Source organism: Homalodisca vitripennis, chromosome 1 (assembly GCF_021130785.1).
Source record: "Homalodisca vitripennis isolate AUS2020 chromosome 1, UT_GWSS_2.1, whole genome shotgun sequence".
NCBI classification, from domain to species: Eukaryota; Metazoa; Arthropoda; class Insecta; order Hemiptera; family Cicadellidae; genus Homalodisca; species Homalodisca vitripennis.
Genome location: NC_060207.1, coordinates 249226784 through 249248824, shown reverse-complemented (window position 1 = coordinate 249248824; position 22041 = coordinate 249226784). Strand labels below are relative to the sequence as shown.

At 38.6% G+C, this 22041-nt stretch overlaps 1 protein-coding gene across 7 annotated transcripts in view; it reads right to left on the bottom strand.

Moving 5' to 3' along the window:
• LOC124353249 (protein slit) overlaps window positions 1-22041 on the bottom strand; it is a 697541-nt gene that overhangs the window by 82340 nt on the left and 593160 nt on the right. For all 7 annotated transcript variants that reach the window (XM_046803175.1, XM_046803178.1, XM_046803176.1 and 4 more), the window contains 3 exons: window positions 18874-19109; window positions 13179-13320; window positions 2482-2553 (listed from right to left, as the gene is read on the bottom strand). In XM_046803175.1, the coding sequence (XP_046659131.1) occupies window positions 2482-2553; window positions 13179-13320; window positions 18874-19109 (450 nt within the window). The remainder of the gene's footprint in view (window positions 1-2481; window positions 2554-13178; window positions 13321-18873; window positions 19110-22041) is intronic.

The following is a 22041-nucleotide window of genomic DNA, read 5'->3' as shown; positions in this document are numbered from 1 at the left end:
TTTTGGAAATAGAGGCGAAGATTGTATCTTAGTAGAATATAACCCCAGGCAATGCTAAATTTCTCAAAAATAATATTCCTGAGTTATAATACTGCAGTGAATTATTTGTGTAAGATAAGTAGAAGTAGAGAAAATTTCAGTAATGCATGCAAAGATAAGGAATGAAAACTCTCTTCACATATTTTCATTTGCTTGTTCCAATTTTTATTCCTAGCTAAAACTTTGTAAAAGATATGTTTGTATGTATAAAACTCAATGTATTTATGTCCGTTGTTGTAACCTTTGATTCATCTTCGATTCACCCGGAATATGACTTAGTCCCGCTTCGGAGGTGTAGTGACAGACCGCTTCCGGTCTCTCTCACACATATAATTAATGTACATACTGTATCTCCTATGCTTGCGTGTTTCAGATTATGAGGTTTATAGTAAAGGTTACATAATCAATGTTGAATGGAAGAAGTCACTCAGTTAGGTCTACAGAGGAAAACGATGAGAATCACACATACCCAGATCCAGATAGTGTGTGTAGGCGTGTGTGCGTGCGTGTGTGTACGGTACGGAGGTGTAGTGACAGACCGCTTCCGGTCTCTCTCACACATATAATTAATATGTACATACTGTATCTCCTATGCTTGGGTGTTTCACATTATGAGGTTTATAGTAAAGGTTACATAATCATTGTTGAATGGAAGAAGTCACTCAGTTAGGTCTACAGAGAGAGAGAACGATGAGAATCACACATACCCAGATCCAGATAGTGTGTGTAGGCGTGTGTGCGTGCGTGTGTGTACGGTACGGAGGTGTAGTGACAGACCGCTTCCGGTCTCTCTCACACATATAATTAATATGTACATACTGTATCTCCTATGCTTGGGTGTTTCACATTATGAGGTTTATAGTAAAGGTTACATAATCATTGTTGAATGGAAGAAGTCACTCAGTTGGGTCTACAGAGGAAAACGATGAGAATCACACATACCCAGATCCAGATAGTGTGTGTAGGCGTGTGTGCGTGCGTGTGTGTACGGTACGTGTCGTGACTGATAGCCCACAATTACTACTCACGCAATTACACCTTTACAACTCTGTTGTGAAACTCGGCTCGGCTCATTTAACGACCGGGTCGGAATGTCTATTTTATTTTGTCATGCATCGGGCTTGAATGTAGCTACAAAAGATTTACAAAAAACTGAATCGATTTATTTAATTTAATTCGTATGATATAACATAAAACAGTACTACATCTAATCATACGCTATCGGACTTTTTTGTGCTGACGTTGATGTATTCACAAAAGGGTGTCACAACTTTCTGTGGCTGATATTACACATGACTCCTAACGCAAAATGTGCGATATACATATGTCGTGAAGTGTTCGTTTAGCCGCTAGCCGCCATTTTGTACTGTTTATTAAATATTTATATTCCTAGATATCTGACCTTGCACATAAAAACTGAAAAAAATAATTGTGTGATTTGCTTTAATATTAACAAAATCGTCCCTGTTAAAAATGTTTACAGACATTAACGAGAAACCAGTAGAGTAAAAAAATTTAAATTGGAAGGGATTCTGCTATTTTGCATCACTTATGAATATTTACAATATGTCAACTATTTTGCAATTTTTCTTACAATCCCAACGATACTTTTGCATTCAATGGTACGCTTGCACAAACCGAGAGCAGCTAACACGGCACAGTTGAGAGGCTTCGCTGTTTATTGAGCCTAAAGCAAAGTTTGGTATCTGCAGATTTACGAGTTCTATATATATATATATATATATATATATATATATATATATATATATATATATAGGGAGTGCCGATAGCCGAGTGGTCTAAGACGTTGTACTTGAGTCTGAGTTAGAGATAGCGCAGGTTCGAATTCTGTCTGTGACCCTTGACCTTTTTATCAGTACCATCGACCTTGTACTGTATCGACTCTCTCCCTTATTCTGTTTGATAAGGATCTCGCATACACCAATGGCCCATGAGGACCGGCAGAATAAGGCTTAAAAGGAGATCGGCTTTTCCTTTATAAAAAAAAATATATTAATGATTTAATTTAAAAAAATCTATATGGTCCCTAGCAGCTAAACGACACATTCCCCGACCTATGTTTATAAGACATTTTTTATTTGTAATCATAAAAACTACCAGTCACAGAGGTTAGTGACACCTTTTTGTGAACAGTATTTAAGAAGAAGAAGAAGGTAACAAAGGAAAATTATTTTACGTTTATTTTTTATGTTTTTTACTGTATCACATGACAACATGCCAACATTAACAGTTAATTTGTATTTAACTTTTTTATTTAGCTGTTCGTATAGAATTGTTAGCTATGGTATAGTAGACTACTAGTGGTTTAACACTAGTGAACAATATCGAATTTTTATGGTAATACTTAGTACGCGAATACTACACAAAGCTAAGTATTACTAACTTATAGAGTTAATTTAGTACGAGAACAAGTTGACTTACATCCTCCGGAGGCGTTTGTAGGAGGAGAAAGCTTTGGGAGGGATCTCCGAAATGTCGTTCTGCTCGAGTCGTCTAAAAAACACAATTACACAGTTAAGTCTGGTACTTAGGCGGCTAATTACTGGTGCTGCTACAGCGGCGCTGCTTCCTCACTTGTTGCTGTCGATACTGTGGGCGGGATCTCCGAGATGTCGTTCTGCTCGAGTCGTCTGATAAACACAATTACACAGTTAAGTCTGGTACTTAGGCGGCTAATTACTGGTGCTGCTACAGCGGCGCTGCTTTCCTCACTTGTTGCTGTCGATACTGTGGGCGGGATCTCCGAGATGCCGTTCTGCTCGAGTCGTCTGATAAACACAATTACACAGTTAAGTCTGGTACTTAGGCGGCTAATTACTGGTGCTGCTACAGCGGCGCTGCTTCCTCACTTGTTGCTGTCGATACTGTGGGCGGGATCTCCGAGATGCCGTTCTGCTCGAGTCGTCTGATAAACACAATTACACAGTTAAGTCTGGTACTTAGGCGGCTAATTACTGGTGCTGCTACAGCGGCGCTGCTTCCTCACTTGTTGCTGTCGATACTGTGGGCGGGATCTCCGAGATGTTCTGCTCGAGTCGTCTGATAAACACAATTACACACTTAAGTCTGGTACTTAGGCGGCTAATTACTGGTGCTGCTACAGCGGCGCTGCTTCCTCACTTGTTGCTGTCGATACTGTGGGCGGGATCTCCGAGATGTTCTGCTCGAGTCGTCTGAGAAACACAATTACACAGTTAAGTCTGGTACTTAGGCGGCTAATTACTGGTGCTGCTACAGCGGCGCTGCTTCCTCACTTGTTGCTGTCGATACTGTGGGCGGGATCTCCGAGATGTTCTGCTCGAGTCGTCTGAGAAACACAATTACACAGTTAAGTCTGGTACTTAGGCGGCTAATTACTGGTGCTGCTACAGCGGCGCTGCTTCCTCACTTGTTGCTGTCGATACTGTGGGCGGGATCTCCGAGATGTTCTGCTCGAGTCGTCTGAGAAACACAATTACACAGTTAAGTCTGGTACTTAGGCGGCTAATTACTGGTGCTGCTACAGCGGCGCTGCTTCCTCACTTGTTGCTGTCGATACTGTGGGCGGGATCTCCGAGATGTTCTGCTCGAGTCGTCTGAGAAACACAATTACACAGTTAAGTCTGGTACTTAGGCGGCTAATTACTGGTGCTGCTACAGCGGCGCTGCTTCCTCACTTGTTGCTGTCGATACTGTGGGCGGGATCTCCGAGATGTTCTGCTCGAGTCGTCTGAGAAACACAATTACACAGTTAAGTCTGGTACTTAGGCGGCTAATTACTGGTGCTGCTACAGCGGCGCTGCTTCCTCACTTGTTGCTGTCGATACTGTGGGCGGGATCTCCGAGATGCCGTTCTGCTCGAGTCGTCTGATAAACACAATTACACACTTAAGTCTGGTACTTAGGCGGCTAATTACTGGCGTCTTCACTTAATTTCTTCATACTTCTTTTATATTAACTTTTCGCACAGAATCGCATACGTTATAAGCAACTCTCCTAATTCACTTGGGCCTGAATTTATGCATTCATCATGTAAAAGAATTCCTAAGACGCTTGTACAGAAAAGGTCATTACTGTCGTAATATTTCTTAAAATACATATCTAACAATGACGTTTTCTTGTAAATTGGTTTTCTAATTGTAAAGTAGAACCGACAAAAATTTAATATAACATTTTCGTGTAATAATCTCTCACTTTCTTAAAATATGACGTTTTAAATGCACTCACATGTACGCAGTTCAGCGAGTTTAAAATTATTAATGCAGCAGTGTGCGCTGCGCCCAGTGCAGTGTGTCGGAATACGCACGAAACTCTAGTTCATGTCCACTAATTACAGAGTACGGCAGCCGGCGCCAATTTACATTCTAACACCACGCAAAACGTTATTCGGGCCATACAAGTAATAAACAACAATAATTTCCTTACCACAGCTACAGTATGTTCTGTTGTAAAACAGTGGTTTTACATTATGGGCGATAAGGAAACGTACTTCTTGTTAACATTGAATACATATTTCAGTTAAGGAGTAATAACAGAAAGTTCATTATATAGTTAATTGCTTTATACGACTGTCTTTGGTGATTATGGAAGGAAGAGGATTACTAGTATATTAGAGTGAATAGTAAATTAGTATTTCCATATAAATAGAATTAAAAGCAATCTTAAACAGAATTAAATAGAAATGGTCTTGTTAGATGTGTTTACGTACTGCCCAAGGCAACATAACATGGTTTGGATCCGAGAAATAATTTTAAATATACTATTGTATAAGATAGTGTCCTATGAAATTGCCTGAAATTTTAAGTTAAAAACCATTTACACACAAGTTACATAACTTAGTAAATTATATTACAGAGTTGTCAGTTATCACCCAAGTTCTGTAATAAAGGATAAACATAATAATTTACTTAACGTCATTATTTGAAGACAACTCCACAAACCGATAAGACAGAGTATTGAAGGGGCAGACACAGCGCAAAGGAAGACACCCCATATACGGACTGCTCTTTTACCTTTTCACCCCAAAGTCAATAAAGCTCTTTCTTCAACCAAGAGGAATCAATGTATCACGCTTGAGAATATAAAGCTTAGCTTATTGATAATGACAAGATTCCCACAAGCCAATCGTACAAACTTATCGTACAAATATTATATTACATTCTTGTACCAAGATTACTTATGCCGACTATCACCATTCTTCAGCTGATTCAGTAATCGTTACTCACGGGTTAACCACCTCAGTAACGAGTAACTTATGCCGACTATCACCATTCTTCAGCTGATTCAGTAATCGTTACTCACGGGTTAACCACCTCAGTAACGAGTAACTTATGCCGACTATCACCATTCTTCAGCTGATTCAGCAATCGTTACTCACGGGTTAACCACCTCAGTAACGAGTGACTTATGCCGACTATCACCATTCTTCAGCTGATTCAGCAATCGTTACTCACGGGTTAACCACCTCAGTAACGAGTAACTTATGCCGACTATCACCATTCTTCAGCTGATTCAGTAATCGTTACTCACGGGTAAACCACCTCAGTAACGAGTAACTTATGCCGACTATCACCATTCTTCAGCTGATTCAGCAATCGTTACTCACGGGTTAACCACCTCAGTAACGAGTAACTTATGCCGACTATCACCATTCTTCAGCTGATTCAGCAATCGTTACTCACGGGTAAAACACCTCAGTAACGAGTAACTTATGCCGACTATCACCATTCTTCAGCTGATTCAGCAATCGTTACTCACGGGTAAACCACCTCAGTAACGAGTAACTTATGCCGACTATCACCATTCTTCAGCTGATTCAGTAATCGTTACTCACGGGTTAACCACCTCAGTAACGAGTAACTTATGCCGACTATCACCATTCTTCAGCTGATTCAGCAATCGTTACTCACGGGTAAACCACCTCAGTAACGAGTAACTTATGCCGACTATCACCATTCTTCAGCTGATTCAGCAATCGTTACTCACGGGTAAACCACCTCAGTAACGAGTAACTTATGCCGACTATCACCATTCTTCAGCTGATTCAGCAATCGTTACTCACGGGTAAACCACCTCAGTAACGAGTAACTTATGCCGACTATCACCATTCTTCAGCTGATTCAGCAATCGTTACTCACGGGTTAACCACCTCAGTAACGAGTGATGAATCTCATCACGGGACTACTAACGACGGTTTAACGTGTGGGGTTAGGTAAAACTATTTGTTTGTGAGAATTCAAACATAAAGCTAGATACAGCAACACCGGCCAGTTTAGTGTAGGTTACTGTATGACAAGGAACATTACTCTGAGCCTAACGACAGAGAGGAGTGGCTACTTGGCATGTAAACGGCTTGTACACAGCAGGACTCCCGCGGTCATCTCTGTCTTATCACTCTTGATATCTAATCTATCTCAGATAACATTCACCTTCTCGGCCGACTTTCCCAGACCTACACCTTCCGCTCTACGGATTTAGTTATGTAATTTGTATCCTGGCTGTGTTCCTTTCAGTACACAAACCTAAGATACTAAAATCGGGTTTATACGAGATTGTTGCACTGTCAAATAACAATACCTATACGTTACAAGTATAATGCTTCTTGTCTTCTGGGTTCACATACTGAATAATTGGACACGCCCAAGTTGTACAACTTAACATTTCTTGATTTATTTTTTTACCATTTCTGTACTTTGGGAAACCCTATATATTCAAATATCTACTTACAGTGATTTTTATAAATCATCTAAAAATACGTATAGTAATGTGTGAGAAATGTTTCACAAAAAACTATACGTATTTATATGTGTGTTGGTAAATAATAATTAAGTGAATGCAATAATGAGAACGTTTATTTTGTACTAATCTTAAGACAGAAATACTCGTAGTATACAATGGTACCTTTCTTAATGCATTGAAATAAATGCTGATTCATTCACTGCTGCATTACATTTATTGCATAACTCAGGTTATTTTACTGAAAAATTAATTCGTTTGAAGTCGTTAAGTGATATGAAGTTGTGTATTTAATTTTCAATGCCGACGGCTAAAGGTCGATACGTAGGTTATTTCGACTTGGGCTCTCTGACATGTTACTTCCGCCTAATCGACTCACCTTTGAGTGGCCTTGGCTTGTTTACTTGGAAGGATAACGTTAATGGATTTCTTTCAAGCAGCGCTTCACACAACTCAGGATTTCTTACTGGTAATACTAGGGAACATTGAAAATCCACGGCATGCATTATTTTTGTAATATATTGAAAATACATGTACGTTTCATTATTCTTGTACGTTCACGTTGAGTAATACATTATACAAAACTCTTGTTCCTTCGGCAATAACATTTGGCCTCTTTGTTAGTCGGTAATATTTTCCTTTAAATTTGGTAATTTTTCCGTCGGCTTAAAATATTTTTTTCCGCCGGATTCTTGTTTAATATGTTGAGGAGGAAACAATCTCAGAACCATTAAGAATGTTGTGCAGAGAATATTGTTCATCTGTTAAGAACTCTTTCCATCAAGGATCGGTCTTGCTACTTAGATGTGAGTATTTCGTTTTTATTTATTTTTTTACTTATTATGATTTTTTTAAGTCGACATCATTTCGCGGTTAATTGTCTCCATATTTAATAATATCTACTATTTAAGCGTCATAATGTAGTAATTTGGTTTACCTGTCGCCCAAAAACTTGTTCCAGTTTCTGTGGTTTCCAGTCATTGCATCAATTCGTCTACTGAAGTCTGCCAAGTCTCACAGTAGATTGTAATAGTTAGTTGTTCGTAAAGAATTGACAGTTCATTGACATATATGTTGTGTGGTTTCCAGTCATTGCATCAATTCGTCTACTGAAGTCTGCCAAGTCTCACAGTAGATTGTAATAGTTAGTTGTTCGTAAAGAATTGACAGTTCATTGACATATATGTTGTGTGGTTTCCAGTCATTGCATCAATTCGTCTACTGAAGTCTGCCAAGTCTCACAGTAGATTGTAATAGTTAGTTGTTCGTAAAGAATTGACAGTTCATTAACATATCTGTTGTGTGGTTTCCAGTCATTGCTTCAATTCGTCTACTGAAGTCTGCCAAATCTCACAGTAGATTGTAATAGTTAGTTGTTCCAGTTCATTGACATATCTGTTGTGTGGTTTCCAGTCATTGCATCAATTCGTCTACTGAAGTCTGCCAAGTCTCACAGTAGATTGTAATAGTTAGTTGTTCGTAAAGAATTGACAGTTCATTGACATATCTGTTGTGTGGTTTCCAGTCATTGCATCAATTCGTCTACTGAAGTCTGCCAAGTCTCACAGTAGAATGTGATAGTTCATTGTTCGTAAAGAATTGACAGTTCATTGACATATCTGTTATGTGAATGGACGCGCACCAATCTACTATTGCTGGAGTACTCAAGGCAATCAAATCGTACTAAATTACATAATCAAGATACGCTCTGGACCTCATGCTTCAGGCTTAAGGTTATTGTATATTTATTTTAAGAAAGTGTTTCCAAAGAGGCATAACTTTTTAATTTCATACATAAATAGTTGTTATTGACGTACTGAAAGCTAAAACGCAGTATTTAGTCTTTTAACATTTGGAACAACTAAAGAAGGCTGTAGAGGACATTTGAGACTATAACAAAGCCGTAACGTGGACTGAGAATCCAGGAAGGGACTTGGCGACCCAGGGGAGTCCACCTCATGAAAGTCATTACCAACTGTATTATTAGTTACTGCACTGCAGTGCTACCAACCTTTCCTCTTCCGTTTTATAAGAACTTTCCTCAAAATAAAATAACAAAAAACAAATAATTTGAATATTTTAAACAAAGAAATAGCATAAAATGGAAAACGACTGAGTCACCTTAGTTATTTAAATAAGTAGTATTGAGGAAGTTACTAATTGTACAATCCGTTCCGAGGTGTGGTGGACTACTATTTTATGCACCTCATAAACACACTATACAGCACAAAGGCGGTGATTCTCAACTTTAAATCTTCAACATTTGCGTTGTACCGATCTGACCCTGTAGAGTCCAATGCTGATTAACGCCCCACCTCCTGCACAGGTCCCCACGTAAGCCGAAGTCTCTCCAGCACTCGGTGCGCAAGGACGTGGGATAATCCTGTATTACAAGGACGCTCGGAGACATACGGCCTATCGCGGACCACCAAGCGCTCACGTGGGGGAACAAACACCGTAGTCGGTAAAGTCGCTGTAAATGGGTTTCGTTCATAGACAACAAAACGTGTGACTACTGTGCAACTGCAACTGCAATGAAGGCCGAGTTAAAGCTACTAGTAGCTACTGATAAAGAGCTACACATGGAAATCTCATATGGTAATGCGTTGCTTACTTCAAATTAGCAGAAGGAAATATTTTCCTTCCTCCCTCACAAACCCACAATTAGTTTAAAGCACTACAAATGCATATCCCTATTTTAACCTTAGTTATACCAACATCAAAAAAAGATGTTATAAATTCATAAAAATAATGAAAAATACTCTAAGCAATTTTCAGGTTTACGTTAATAATGACAAGGCCATTAGGAACAAAGATTCATGGACGTAAGAAAATGTCGATGTCAGGGAGAAACACCAGCAGACCAGATCCCGGCCCAGAACTCCTGTCACCCGAGTTTACTTTACTAATTTGTATTCACAGGAGAATGTTTACATGGAAGTGGTGAACTGGACCAAACAAGAGGACAAGACCGGACCGGCAGAGGACCGGTTTGTACCGTGAAAGTAAGCGAGGCGGACCGAGCTGTCGAGGAGTATAAGTGCAGTGGGTGAGCTATTAGGTCATCTCATGGAAATTTGAACCCTTCTCAGAGTTGACCCCATTAAAAAGTCGTTCCTTTCGAAATTAGGAATTGGAATAGCCAAATAAACCTGGGCAAACGTCAAGTATTATAAAATAGAGAAACAGAAAGACGGGCTATGTAAAAAAATAAAAAGGAAAAATTAGTAACATCTTGAAAAATACTCTTTATATATATAATTAAAAAGCCACTTACTATAATACGATAAGATTGGCAGTAATAAGAAACATTTCGATTTAAAATAAGTAGTTCGAATTCATATAACTAAAGGCGTTATAAAAGATATAAATAAACAAACTGCATTTATCTGGAATTATCACATGGCAATGGTATATGGATGTATTTATAAGGAATGTTTTTTTCTGAATTTTATAAACAGTTTGACATAGAATGTTTAAGAAAAACACATACGTAAAAAAGTGTTTATAAAGAATATACACGTTGCTTCTTTGACCATTCCTTTCTTTTTCTCAGGTGTAATGCCCCTTTTATACCTCAAAATAATAATGTAAATAACACATTTATTACGTTTACACATTTACCTTTTTTACTCCATCGATTAGTCGTAATAAAGTGCCACTCGCAGGCATTACGGGATTAAACTGAACTGCAATCGGCGAACTTATTTCCAATGTAACAATATAAAACTGTAACGAAGCCTTGAACTGTATAAACAAACAATATAAATGCAAATTGACAAATCAACAGCAGGTTCAGCGTCAATGGGCTCTGCGATGCGAGTTGATAACAATCGTGTCAACCCACTCACTAATTAACATCGGCGTTGTTTTTCCACAACTGCGGGAATGATAACCGTCCACGTCAAATGGGGAGGGAGAAGGGGAGGGAGATCGTACAGCATGCCACAACACACTCACATCTCACATTTTTCAGGAAACATTCATAGGGTTTATGAGAGCATAGGATCTGAGGTCAGTGAGAATGTGTTTGAGAGAATGTATGAAGATGTAAGTTTGACTGTGTGTGTGAATGTATAAGGGGTTGCTTATAACTATAATTATAAGGGGTTTCTTGACGATTGCGATGCAATGTTGAATTGTAAAAAAATGCAATAAAAGATGATTTGATTTGATTTGATAGGAACTATAGCCCTTTCTAAAGTGTGCACTGCTACTGATACGTATAATATCAGGAAGACATGATTCTGGAGTACGAGTACGTGTTGTGTCAGGTGCGCGTAGTGTCGCACACCTATACAGAGACGTACACCTAAAGTGTGCACTGCTACTGATACGTATAATATCAGGAAGACATGATTCTGGAGTACGAGTACGTGTTGTGTCAGGTGCGCGTAGTGTCGCACACCTATACAGAGACGTACACCTAAAGTGTGCACTGCCACTGATACGTATAATATCAGGAAGACATGATTCTGGAGTACGAGTACGTGTTGTGTCAGGTGCGCGTAGTGTCGCACACCTATACAGAGACGTACACCTAAAGTGTGCACTGCTACTGATACGTATAATATCAGGAAGACATGATTCTGGAGTACGAGTACGTGTTGTGTCAGGTGCGTGTAGTGTCGTACACCTATACAGAGACGTACACCTAAAGTGTGCACTGCCACTGATACGTATAATATCAGGAAGACATGATTCTGGAGTACGAGTACGTGTTGTGTCAGGTGCGCGTAGTGTCGCACACCTATACAGAGACGTACACCTAAAGTGTGCACTGCCACTGATACGTATAATATCAGGAAGACATGATTCTGGAGTACGAGTACGTGTTGTGTCAGGTGCGCGTAGTGTCGCACACCTATACAGAGACGTACACCTAAAGTGTGCACTGCCACTGATACGTATAATATCAGGAAGACATGATTCTGGAGTACGAGTACGTGTTGTGTCAGGTGCGCGTAGTGTCGCACACCTATACAGAGACGTACACCTAAAGTGTGCACTGCCACTGATACGTATAATATCAGGAAGACATGATTCTGGAGTACGAGTACGTGTTGTGTCAGGTGCGCGTAGTGTCGCACACCTATACAGAGACGTACACCTAAAGTGTGCACTGCCACTGATACGTATAATATCAGGAAGACATGATTCTGGAGTACGAGTACGTGTTGTGTCAGGTGCGCGTAGTGTCGCACACCTATACAGAGACGTACACCTAAAGTGTGCACTGCCACTGATACGTATAATATCAGGAAGACATGATTCTGGAGTACGAGTACGTGTTGTGTCAGGTGCGCGTAGTGTCGCACACCTATACAGAGACGTACACCTAAAGTGTGCACTGCCACTGATACGTATAATATCAGGAAGACATGATTCTGGAGTACGAGTACGTGTTGTGTCAGCTGCGCGTAGTGTCGCACACCTATACAGAGACGTACACCTAAAGTATGCACTGCCACTGATACGTATAATATCAGGAAGACATGATTCTGGAGTACGAGTACGTGTTGTGTCAGCTGCGCGTAGTGTCGCACACCTATACAGAGACGTACACCTAAAGTATGCACTGCCACTGATACGTATAATATCAGGAAGACATGATTCTGGAGTACGAGTACGTTTTGTGTCAGGTGCGTGTAGTGTCGTACACCTATACAGAGACGTACACCTAAAGTGTGCACTGCCACTGATACGTATAATATCAGGAAGACATGATTCTGGAGTACGAGTACGTGTTGTGTCAGGTGCGCGTAATGTCGTACACCTATACAGAGACGTACACCTATATTGAGGATTTGTGTAAAATATAAGAGAAATATGTATTGATTTACTAGATGAAATAAGAACAATCAACTGCAAATAAAGTTAAATAAAGTGCTGGATGAAGGATAACAGGTATAACCTCACAATGAATATTAATTAGGGTATTAATTGGAGGGCCAGTAAATATTACAAAATATTTCGTACAAAAATACGATTAAGTGCTCGCTAACGTGCTAAGTTTTTAATAAAGGATATCTATGTATATGTTAAATTATGCACATGAAGGATATCTCAGGATATCCGTTCTCTCTTGTGGTTGGAATGGATAAAACACGATGGATGGGAGAACGTAGTGTGAGAGATACGAGTGAGACTAAAGTTAAATTATGCACATGAAGGATATCTCAGGATATCCGTTCTCTCTTGTGGTTGGAATGGATAAAACACGATGGATGGGAGAACGTAGTGTGAGAGATACGAGTGAGACTAAAGTTAAATTATGCACATGAAGGATATCTCAGGATATCCGTTCTCTCTTGTGGTTGGAATGGATAAAACACGATGGATGGGAGAACGTAGTGTGAGAGATACGAGTGAGACTACCGTAGAAGCCCTGCAGAAATACTTACAGTTCGGTGGTGCCCTCCGGTAGATGGTCAGGGACTTTAGTAAGAGCCTTCTCCCTACAGTCGACTATGCCGTCAGCACAGCGGCAAGGATGTGGGCACTGAGGTTCGGTCTGACATTCTCCTGTCGGGCGCTCTACCAGTCCTGTAACACAGAATATATACAAAGGCCAGTGGAAGGTAATATACTAGTATAAGTGCACTTGTCTATTTTGTTACACAAGGAACTAAAGCTGTTTTCTAAACAAATCTGATTTTCTACGCACACAAATATTCCTCCAAACTTCAACTAAAGGTTCTCAATTCTAACATCTTTATGATTTTATCCGATTACTATAAAGCAACAACAATACAGTGTTTTATAATGATATACTATTACAATTATTTGTTATTCAACAATAAGTCAATCAATCGTTTCTCGCCTAAAATTGTTTCTTTGCCGATCATGGTTGACACGCATTGACTATACATAGTTAATTTTTGGGAAGTAATTAAAAAAATGTATGTGTTACAATTAAAATGGTTAAGCACAGTATTGTTTATATTACGATTATTGTCAAAGGTACTATAAATATTAATTCCGAATGTATAAATTATAAACAAAATACATAAAACTTTATTTGTTAAACCTAAGTAAAAATTGGTAAGTACAAATATACATTTACTTATACAAGCGTCACCTTTAATATAAGAAATTAGCAAAATATATAAATAAACTAGATTATATTATTATTTAATAATATTTACGGAATCAAGTGAGAGTCAATTTAGAGTTCAAAAGAGACTACTTAATTTTGGGTGGTGAAAAGGAAGGATAGCGAAATAAATGAAAATACTAGAGTAAAAACCTCTCAGTCATATTTTAAACAACCAATTGACACTCTAAACCGTCAGATATAACCGTGAAACTAAATAAAAAGATTGACCTATAAAAACCATCTTTGAAATATCGACCAGTGAAAAATTAAGATTATTGTTACGTTTCGGAATTTTAATCTTCCCGTAAAGTCCAATTCGACCTTCCCCAACAACTGACGATAGATTTACTTCTTGGAAATCATTTTCTTGTCGATTGTAAACAAAACATTTGTGTTCCTGTATAATGAACTTGGTTCTCACCTTTCTGGCAACACATGGTCTTACGGAACATTATTGTGTTACGTCTTTTCAGTTACTATTGGAGATATAATTTTGTTTATTACGTCACTGTACAGAAATAGTGTATTTTCTAGAACAAACGTATTTAAGAACTTTGTTACAAATCTGTATATTTTCTAATACCACAAAATACATGTCATTATTAAACTTTAAACAATTTGTATTTAAGATTAAGTAAGCTCCGACTGGGGGTAACCTATGATAATGCATACCATATTTAATTATTTATAATAATTATTAAATAATTAACTATTAGCAATACCTGAGGACCAAATCAGGAATTTTCGTTAAAATATGTTGTTTCAGAATCATATAATCTATTAATTAGAAAGTATGGAAAAGTGTATTTATCGTAAAAATTTTTCCACTCGTCGGGACCTGACTTCTATTTAAAGCAGAGTTTCACATATTATGCATTCAATTTGAGGATAAAATATAACTTATATAACAGTCTGAAGCAATTTATAACTATGAAAACAGCTCAATACAGACTATTCGTACTCACACAAAAAATAGTTTTCTTTGATTTATGTGAAAATGTAAGACGGAGGAGAAATAACTGATCGAGTAAAGATCGATCAATATACTTAATGCAGGATAATACATGTAAACCTATGTATCACGTGTACAGACAGAATATACGAGATTAGATCAGAACAGTGCTAGCGGGTAGCTAGCGGTACTGTACAGTGTACAAGTACACGACAACACAGGCGAGGTTAAGCCGGTAAGTAACTTGTTGCTGAACCGTAATTGAAGATGAAATACTTAATGCAGGATAATACATGTAAACCTATGTAATATACGAGATTAGATCAGAACAGTGCTAGCGGGTAGCTAGCGGTACTGTACAGTGTACAAGTACACGACAACACAGGCGAGGTTAAGCCGGTAAGTAACTTGTTGCTGAACCGTAATTGAAGATGAAATACTTAATGCAGGATAATACATGTAAACCTATGTATCACGTGTACAGACAGAATATACGAGATTAGATCAGAACAGTGCTAGCGGGTAGCTAGCGGTACTGTACAGTGTACAAGTACACGACAACACAGGCGAGGTTAAGCCGGTAAGTAACTTGTTGCTGAACCGTAATTGAAGATGAAATACTTAATGCAGGATAATACATGTAAACCTATGTATCACGTGTACAGACAGAATATACGAGATTAGATCAGAACAGTGCTAGCGGGTAGCTAGCGGTACTGTACAGTGTACAAGTACACGACAACACAGGCGAGGTTAAGCCGGTAAGTAACTTGTTGCTGAACCGTAATTGAAGATGAAATACTTAATGCAGGATAATACATGTAAACCTATGTATCACGTGTACAGACAGAATATACGAGATTAGATCAGAACAGTGCTAGCGGGTAGCTAGCGGTACTGTACAGTGTACAAGTACACGACAACACAGGCGAGGTTAAGCCGGTAAGTAACTTGTTGCTGAACCGTAATTGAAGATGAAATACTTAATGCAGGATAATACATGTAAACCTATGTATCACGTGTACAGACAGAATATACGAGATTAGATCAGAACAGTGCTAGCGGGTAGCTAGCGGTACTGTACAGTGTACAAGTACACGACAACACAGGCGAGGTTAAGCCGGTAAGTAACTTGTTGCTGAACCGTAATTGAAGATGAAATACTTAATGCAGGATAATACATGTAAACCTACGTATCACGTGTACAGACAGAATATACGAGATTAGATCAGAACAGTGCTAGCGGGTAGCTAGCGGTACTGTACAGTGTACAAGTACACGACAACACAGGCGAGGTTAAGCCGGTAAGTAACTTGTTGCTGAACCGTAATTGAAGATGAAATACTTAATGCAGGATAATACATGTAAACCTATGTATCACGTGTACAGACAGAATATACGAGATTAGATCAGAACAGTGCTAGCGGGTAGCTAGCGGTACTGTACAGTGTACAAGTACACGACAACACAGGCGAGGTTAAGCCGGTAAGTAACTTGTTGCTGAACCGTAATTGAAGATGAAATACTTAATGCAGGATAATACATGTAAACCTATGTATCACGTGTACAGACAGAATATACGAGATTAGATCAGAACAGTGCTAGCGGGTAGCTAGCGGTACTGTACAGTGTACAGGTACACGACAACACAGGCGAGGTTAAGCCGGTAAGTAACTTGTTGCTGAACCGTAATTGAAGATGAAATACTTAATGCAGGATAATACATGTAAACCTATGTATCACGTGTACAGACAGAATATACGAGATTAGATCAGAACAGTGCTAGCGGGTAGCTAGCGGTACTGTACAGTGTACAAGTACACGACAACACAGGCGAGGTTAAGCCGGTAAGTAACTTGTTGCTGAACCGTAATTGAAGATGAAATACTTAATGCAGGATAATACATGTAAACCTATGTATCACGTGTACAGACAGAATATACGAGATTAGATCAGAACAGTGCTAGCGGGTAGCTAGCGGTACTGTACAGTGTACAAGTACACGACAACACAGGCGAGGTTAAGCCGGTAAGTAACTTGTTGCTGAACCGTAATTGAAGATGAAATACTTAATGCAGGATAATACATGTAAACCTACGTATCACGTGTACAGACAGAATATACGAGATTAGATCAGAACAGTGCTAGCGGGTAGCTAGCGGTACTGTACAGTGTACAAGTACACGACAACACAGGCGAGGTTAAGCCGGTAAGTAACTTGTTGCTGAACCGTAATTGAAGATGAAATACTTAATGCAGGATAATACATGTAAACCTATGTATCACGTGTACAGACAGAATATACGAGATTAGATCAGAACAGTGCTAGCGGGTAGCTAGCGGTACTGTACAGTGTACAAGTACACGACAACACAGGCGAGGTTAAGCCGGTAAGTAACTTGTTGCTGAACCGTAATTGAAGATGAAATACTTAATGCAGGATAATACATGTAAACCTATGTATCACGTGTACAGACAGAATATACGAGATTAGATCAGAACAGTGCTAGCGGGTAGCTAGCGGTACTGTACAGTGTACAAGTACACGACAACACAGGCGAGGTTAAGCCGGTAAGTAACTTGTTGCTGAACCGTAATTGAAGATGAAATACTTAATGCAGGATAATACATGTAAACCTACGTATCACGTGTACAGACAGAATATACGAGATTAGATCAGAACAGTGCTAGCGGGTAGCTAGCGGTACTGTACAGTGTACAAGTACACGACAACACAGGCGAGGTTAAGCCGGTAAGTAACTTGTTGCTGAACCGTAATTGAAGATGAAATACTTAATGCAGGATAATACATGTAAACCTATGTATCACGTGTACAGACAGAATATACGAGATTAGATCAGAACAGTGCTAGCGGGTAGCTAGCGGTACTGTACAGTGTACAAGTACACGACAACACAGGCGAGGTTAAGCCGGTAAGTAACTTGTTGCTGAACCGTAATTGAAGATGAAATACTTAATGCAGGATAATACATGTAAACCTATGTATCACGTGTACAGACAGAATATACGAGATTAGATCAGAACAGTGCTAGCGGGTAGCTAGCGGTACTGTACAGTGTACAAGTACACGACAACACAGGCGAGGTTAAGCCGGTAAGTAACTTGTTGCTGAACCGTAATTGAAGATGAAATACTTAATGCAGGATAATACATGTAAACCTACGTATCACGTGTACAGACAGAATATACGAGATTAGATCAGAACAGTGCTAGCGGGTAGCTAGCGGTACTGTACAGTGTACAAGTACACGACAACACAGGCGAGGTTAAGCCGGTAAGTAACTTGTTGCTGAACCGTAATTGAAGATGATGGGGAACAATAGTGCACAATACAGGTATGGAGCGGTGCGGCGCGGTGCTATTGTCACGAATAGATACAATACCCCGCAACTCCTCCCTGGCAATTCATTGAGCAGTTGAACCCACGATCTCGGGGGTCAGCACGATATCCGAGCACGAGCGTCAGGTGAGTGTGGAGAGCGGTCCATCCGCCCAACTGCCCTCTCGACTTTCACAGTTCAACTGTGTTTATAATTTATTATTGAGTATGCCAATTAAATCCGTAATTAAAACCAGTTTGGATTCAAGTTAATTTTTTTATCAAGTTTGTTCACATTTGTTATAAATTGACATTTAAACATCATTTTTCCAGATATTAAATGCTTGCTTATAACATTTGATATGACAGGCTTGCAATACTTGAAATATCCGAGGTGACTGTAGCGTCACTTACCGGAACACTTGAAATATCCGAGGTGACTGTAGCGTCACTTACCGGAACACTTGAAATATCCGAGGTGGCTGTAGCGTCACTTACCGGAACACTTGAAATATCCGAGGTGACTGTAGCGTCACTTACCGGAACACTTGAAATATCCGAGGTGACTTTAGCGTCACTTACCGGAACACTTGAAATATCCGAGGTGACTGTAGCGTCACTTACCGGAAAACTTGAAATATCCGAGGCGACTGTAGCGTCACTTACCGGAACACTTGAAATATCTGAGGTGACTACAGCGTAACTTACCGGAACACTTGAACTCCTGGTCGTGGAGGTCAGCGACGTTCTGACCCTTGAGTTGGGTGGGCGAGAAGCACCTTGTGTAGAGCGCCAACCTCGGGAACCGCCGCAACCACCTCGCCAACCAGGAGAGATGACAGTCGCAGATCAGATTGTTGTCGGAGAGCCTTAGAGTCCTCAGCCGGAACAGGTCCTCGAAGAGGTTCTCAGGGAGCGACGTGAGGTTGTTGTTGTTCAAGGTCCTGCAACAATGACATGCGGCGTCAGCAGTACTGGGTGAAGATTTAAACTAACACTCGTATAATGGGCTTTAATTGTAGACAAGTGCTTGGTGTTTTCTTAATTTTTTAATCAAGTCTTTCTCTTATACTAAACAAATTTTAAGATTGAAAAGTAGACATTTATCGTAGAATGGATTCAGCAGAAATATTTAAACTTCACAGGACGATCAAAACTAAACTTTATAATGATAGAAATAACACAACTTTGAAGAGCATGTTCATTTCTGCATCACTGAAACTCCAGAATAGACATTTATCGTAGAATGGGTTCAGAAGAAATATTTAAACTTCACAGGACGATCAAAACTAAACTTTATAATGATAGAAATAACACAACTTTGAAGAGCATGTTCATTTCTGCATCACTGAAACTCCAGAATAGACATTGATCGTCCTTAAGGCTCAGTTAATTGTAATCTATTTTATTAAGGAGTGTATAGAACGTTAAACGCTTATTACTTACAAAAGCAACAAATATTACAAAAAGCAACAACTATAAATAATTTAAGAAACTTCAGTTATAGCATTTTTATTCGTTTGAGATAAATCGTAAGACTCTTACTATCTTAGATGACGACGTTCCTGTATAGTACGTACGAATCAACCACCACCGACTAAAGTGTCAGCATTCTATATTGAAGAAGTCAGGTACTCTATGGACCTAGGGCGACAATGTTAGTGAGCAGTAAGTGTAATCCTCGACCTCCATCAGATCGCCACCTGGAGTATATACGTATAAAAATACTTTTTATGTAAAATTTTTGAAAATGTTTGTAATTCGTCCCAAAATTCATACTGCACGTTTGAAAAGTTAGTCAGTTACAGGCAGACCGGTAAGAGCCATGAATCACACCGCCGCGCCGCGCTGCCCCGCGTCTTGTCGTCCGCTACGCGACGCAAGTAATTCATTCTCATAGCGGCTTTGTAAGGCTGGTTGTCGCGGAATCAATAAAACCCATAAATATCAACTCTGCGTCAAATTATGCCGTTCTTTCCCCTCGGCTTGTTTGCAATATGAGAGGGAGACAGACAACGCCGTGCCGCTGCCATGCCGCAATATACAGCCACGCCGCGTCGGTGCCAATTTGACAGCGTACCGGAGACGAAGCGTAACGGAGAAAAATGGATTATTGGGAAGGGAACACATTTATAATACACCTCGGCAGGGTGGCTCAATTGGGTTACTGCATTGAGTATATAGTGCGTAGGTACGTTGTATCATACAGGTACTTGAAGTTTTATAAAAGCACGCAGTATATGTTTTTTTGCTTAACTCTCAAGAAAACGTTTCCGGAATCAATTATAAAAAGTGAACATTAAACAAGCGATTTGTTAACACTTGATGCCAACGTCTCACACTATTTAACACAATCTACTTGTTAGTCTTTGTCTACACAAGACTCTGGGACTTTAATGACTGCAGAGTGTCCCGTAACTCTCTGGACAAGCAGAGTGTCCCGTAACTCTCTGGACAAGGTACATCACTTTATTGCTCGGGTCAAGACAAACACATTTCACCATATGAAAACGGGTCTACGATGCTTAGTTTCCCATCTGTCAGTCTGTATGTGTGTGTGTGCGTTTTTATAAAAGAATCATATCTATTAAACAAATAAATTACATCCTACCAAATTTGATTCAATTATTTACGATAACATCGCAAGTTAATTTTAAAACATTATGATATGAAATGTAATACTCTCAAAATAACGGCCGCTAAAACGTTTTGTTTATACAATGTCTATAATCTGCAATTTTACTAAACAAATACAAGAACAACATTTTAATTGATTTTATCGTAGATCTAATTATATTAAAATTATTTAAATCAAATAATTATTAATTTATTTACAGCAGATTTAATATGACAAGACATGGCAAACGATACAAAATAAAATAAATGGCAGCTTCGAAGATAATATAAGATAAAAGAACGGCGAAATATAGCCGATACAGGTACGAGTACCACAAAATACACGATATATAAAACTATGATGTCTAGTATTAGATTATAGATGCCGTTCATGTGTATAATATCCTTTTCACCATATATAGAACTATGTAGTCTAGTGTTAGACTATGTGTAAAATGTCATTAATGTGTATAATATCATTTTCACAATATATAAAACTATGTAGCCTAGTGTTAGACTATGTGTAAAATGTCGTTTATGTGTATAATATCATTTTCACAATATATAAAACTATGTAGTCTAGTGTTAGACTATGTGTAAAATGTCGTTTATGTGTATAATATCATGTTCACAATATATAAAACTATGTAGTCTAGTGTTAGACTATCATGTGTATAATATCATGTTCACAATATATAAAACTATGTAGCCTAGTGTTAGACTATGTGTAAAATGTCGTTTATGTGTATAATATCATGTTCACAATATATAAAACTATGTAGTCTAGTGTTAGACTATGTGTAAAATGTCGTTTATGTGTATAATATCATGTTCACAATATATAAAACTATGTAGCCTAGTGTTAGACTATGTGTAAAATGTCATTAATGTGTATAATATCATTTTCACAATATATAAAACTATGTAGCCTAGTGTTAGACTATGTGTAAAATGTCGTTTATGTGTATAATATCATGTTCACAATATATAAAACTATGTAGTCTAGTGTTAGACTATGTGTAAAATGTCGTTTATGTGTATAATATCATTTTCACAATATATAAAACTATGTAGTCTAGTGTTAGACTATGTGTTAAATGTCGTTTATGTGTATAATATCATGTTCACAATATATAAAACTATGTAGCTAGTGTTAGACTATGTGTTAAATGTCGTTTATGTGTATAATATCATGTTCACAATATATAAAAATATGTAGCCTAGTGTTAGACTATGTGTTAAATGTCGTTTATGTGTATA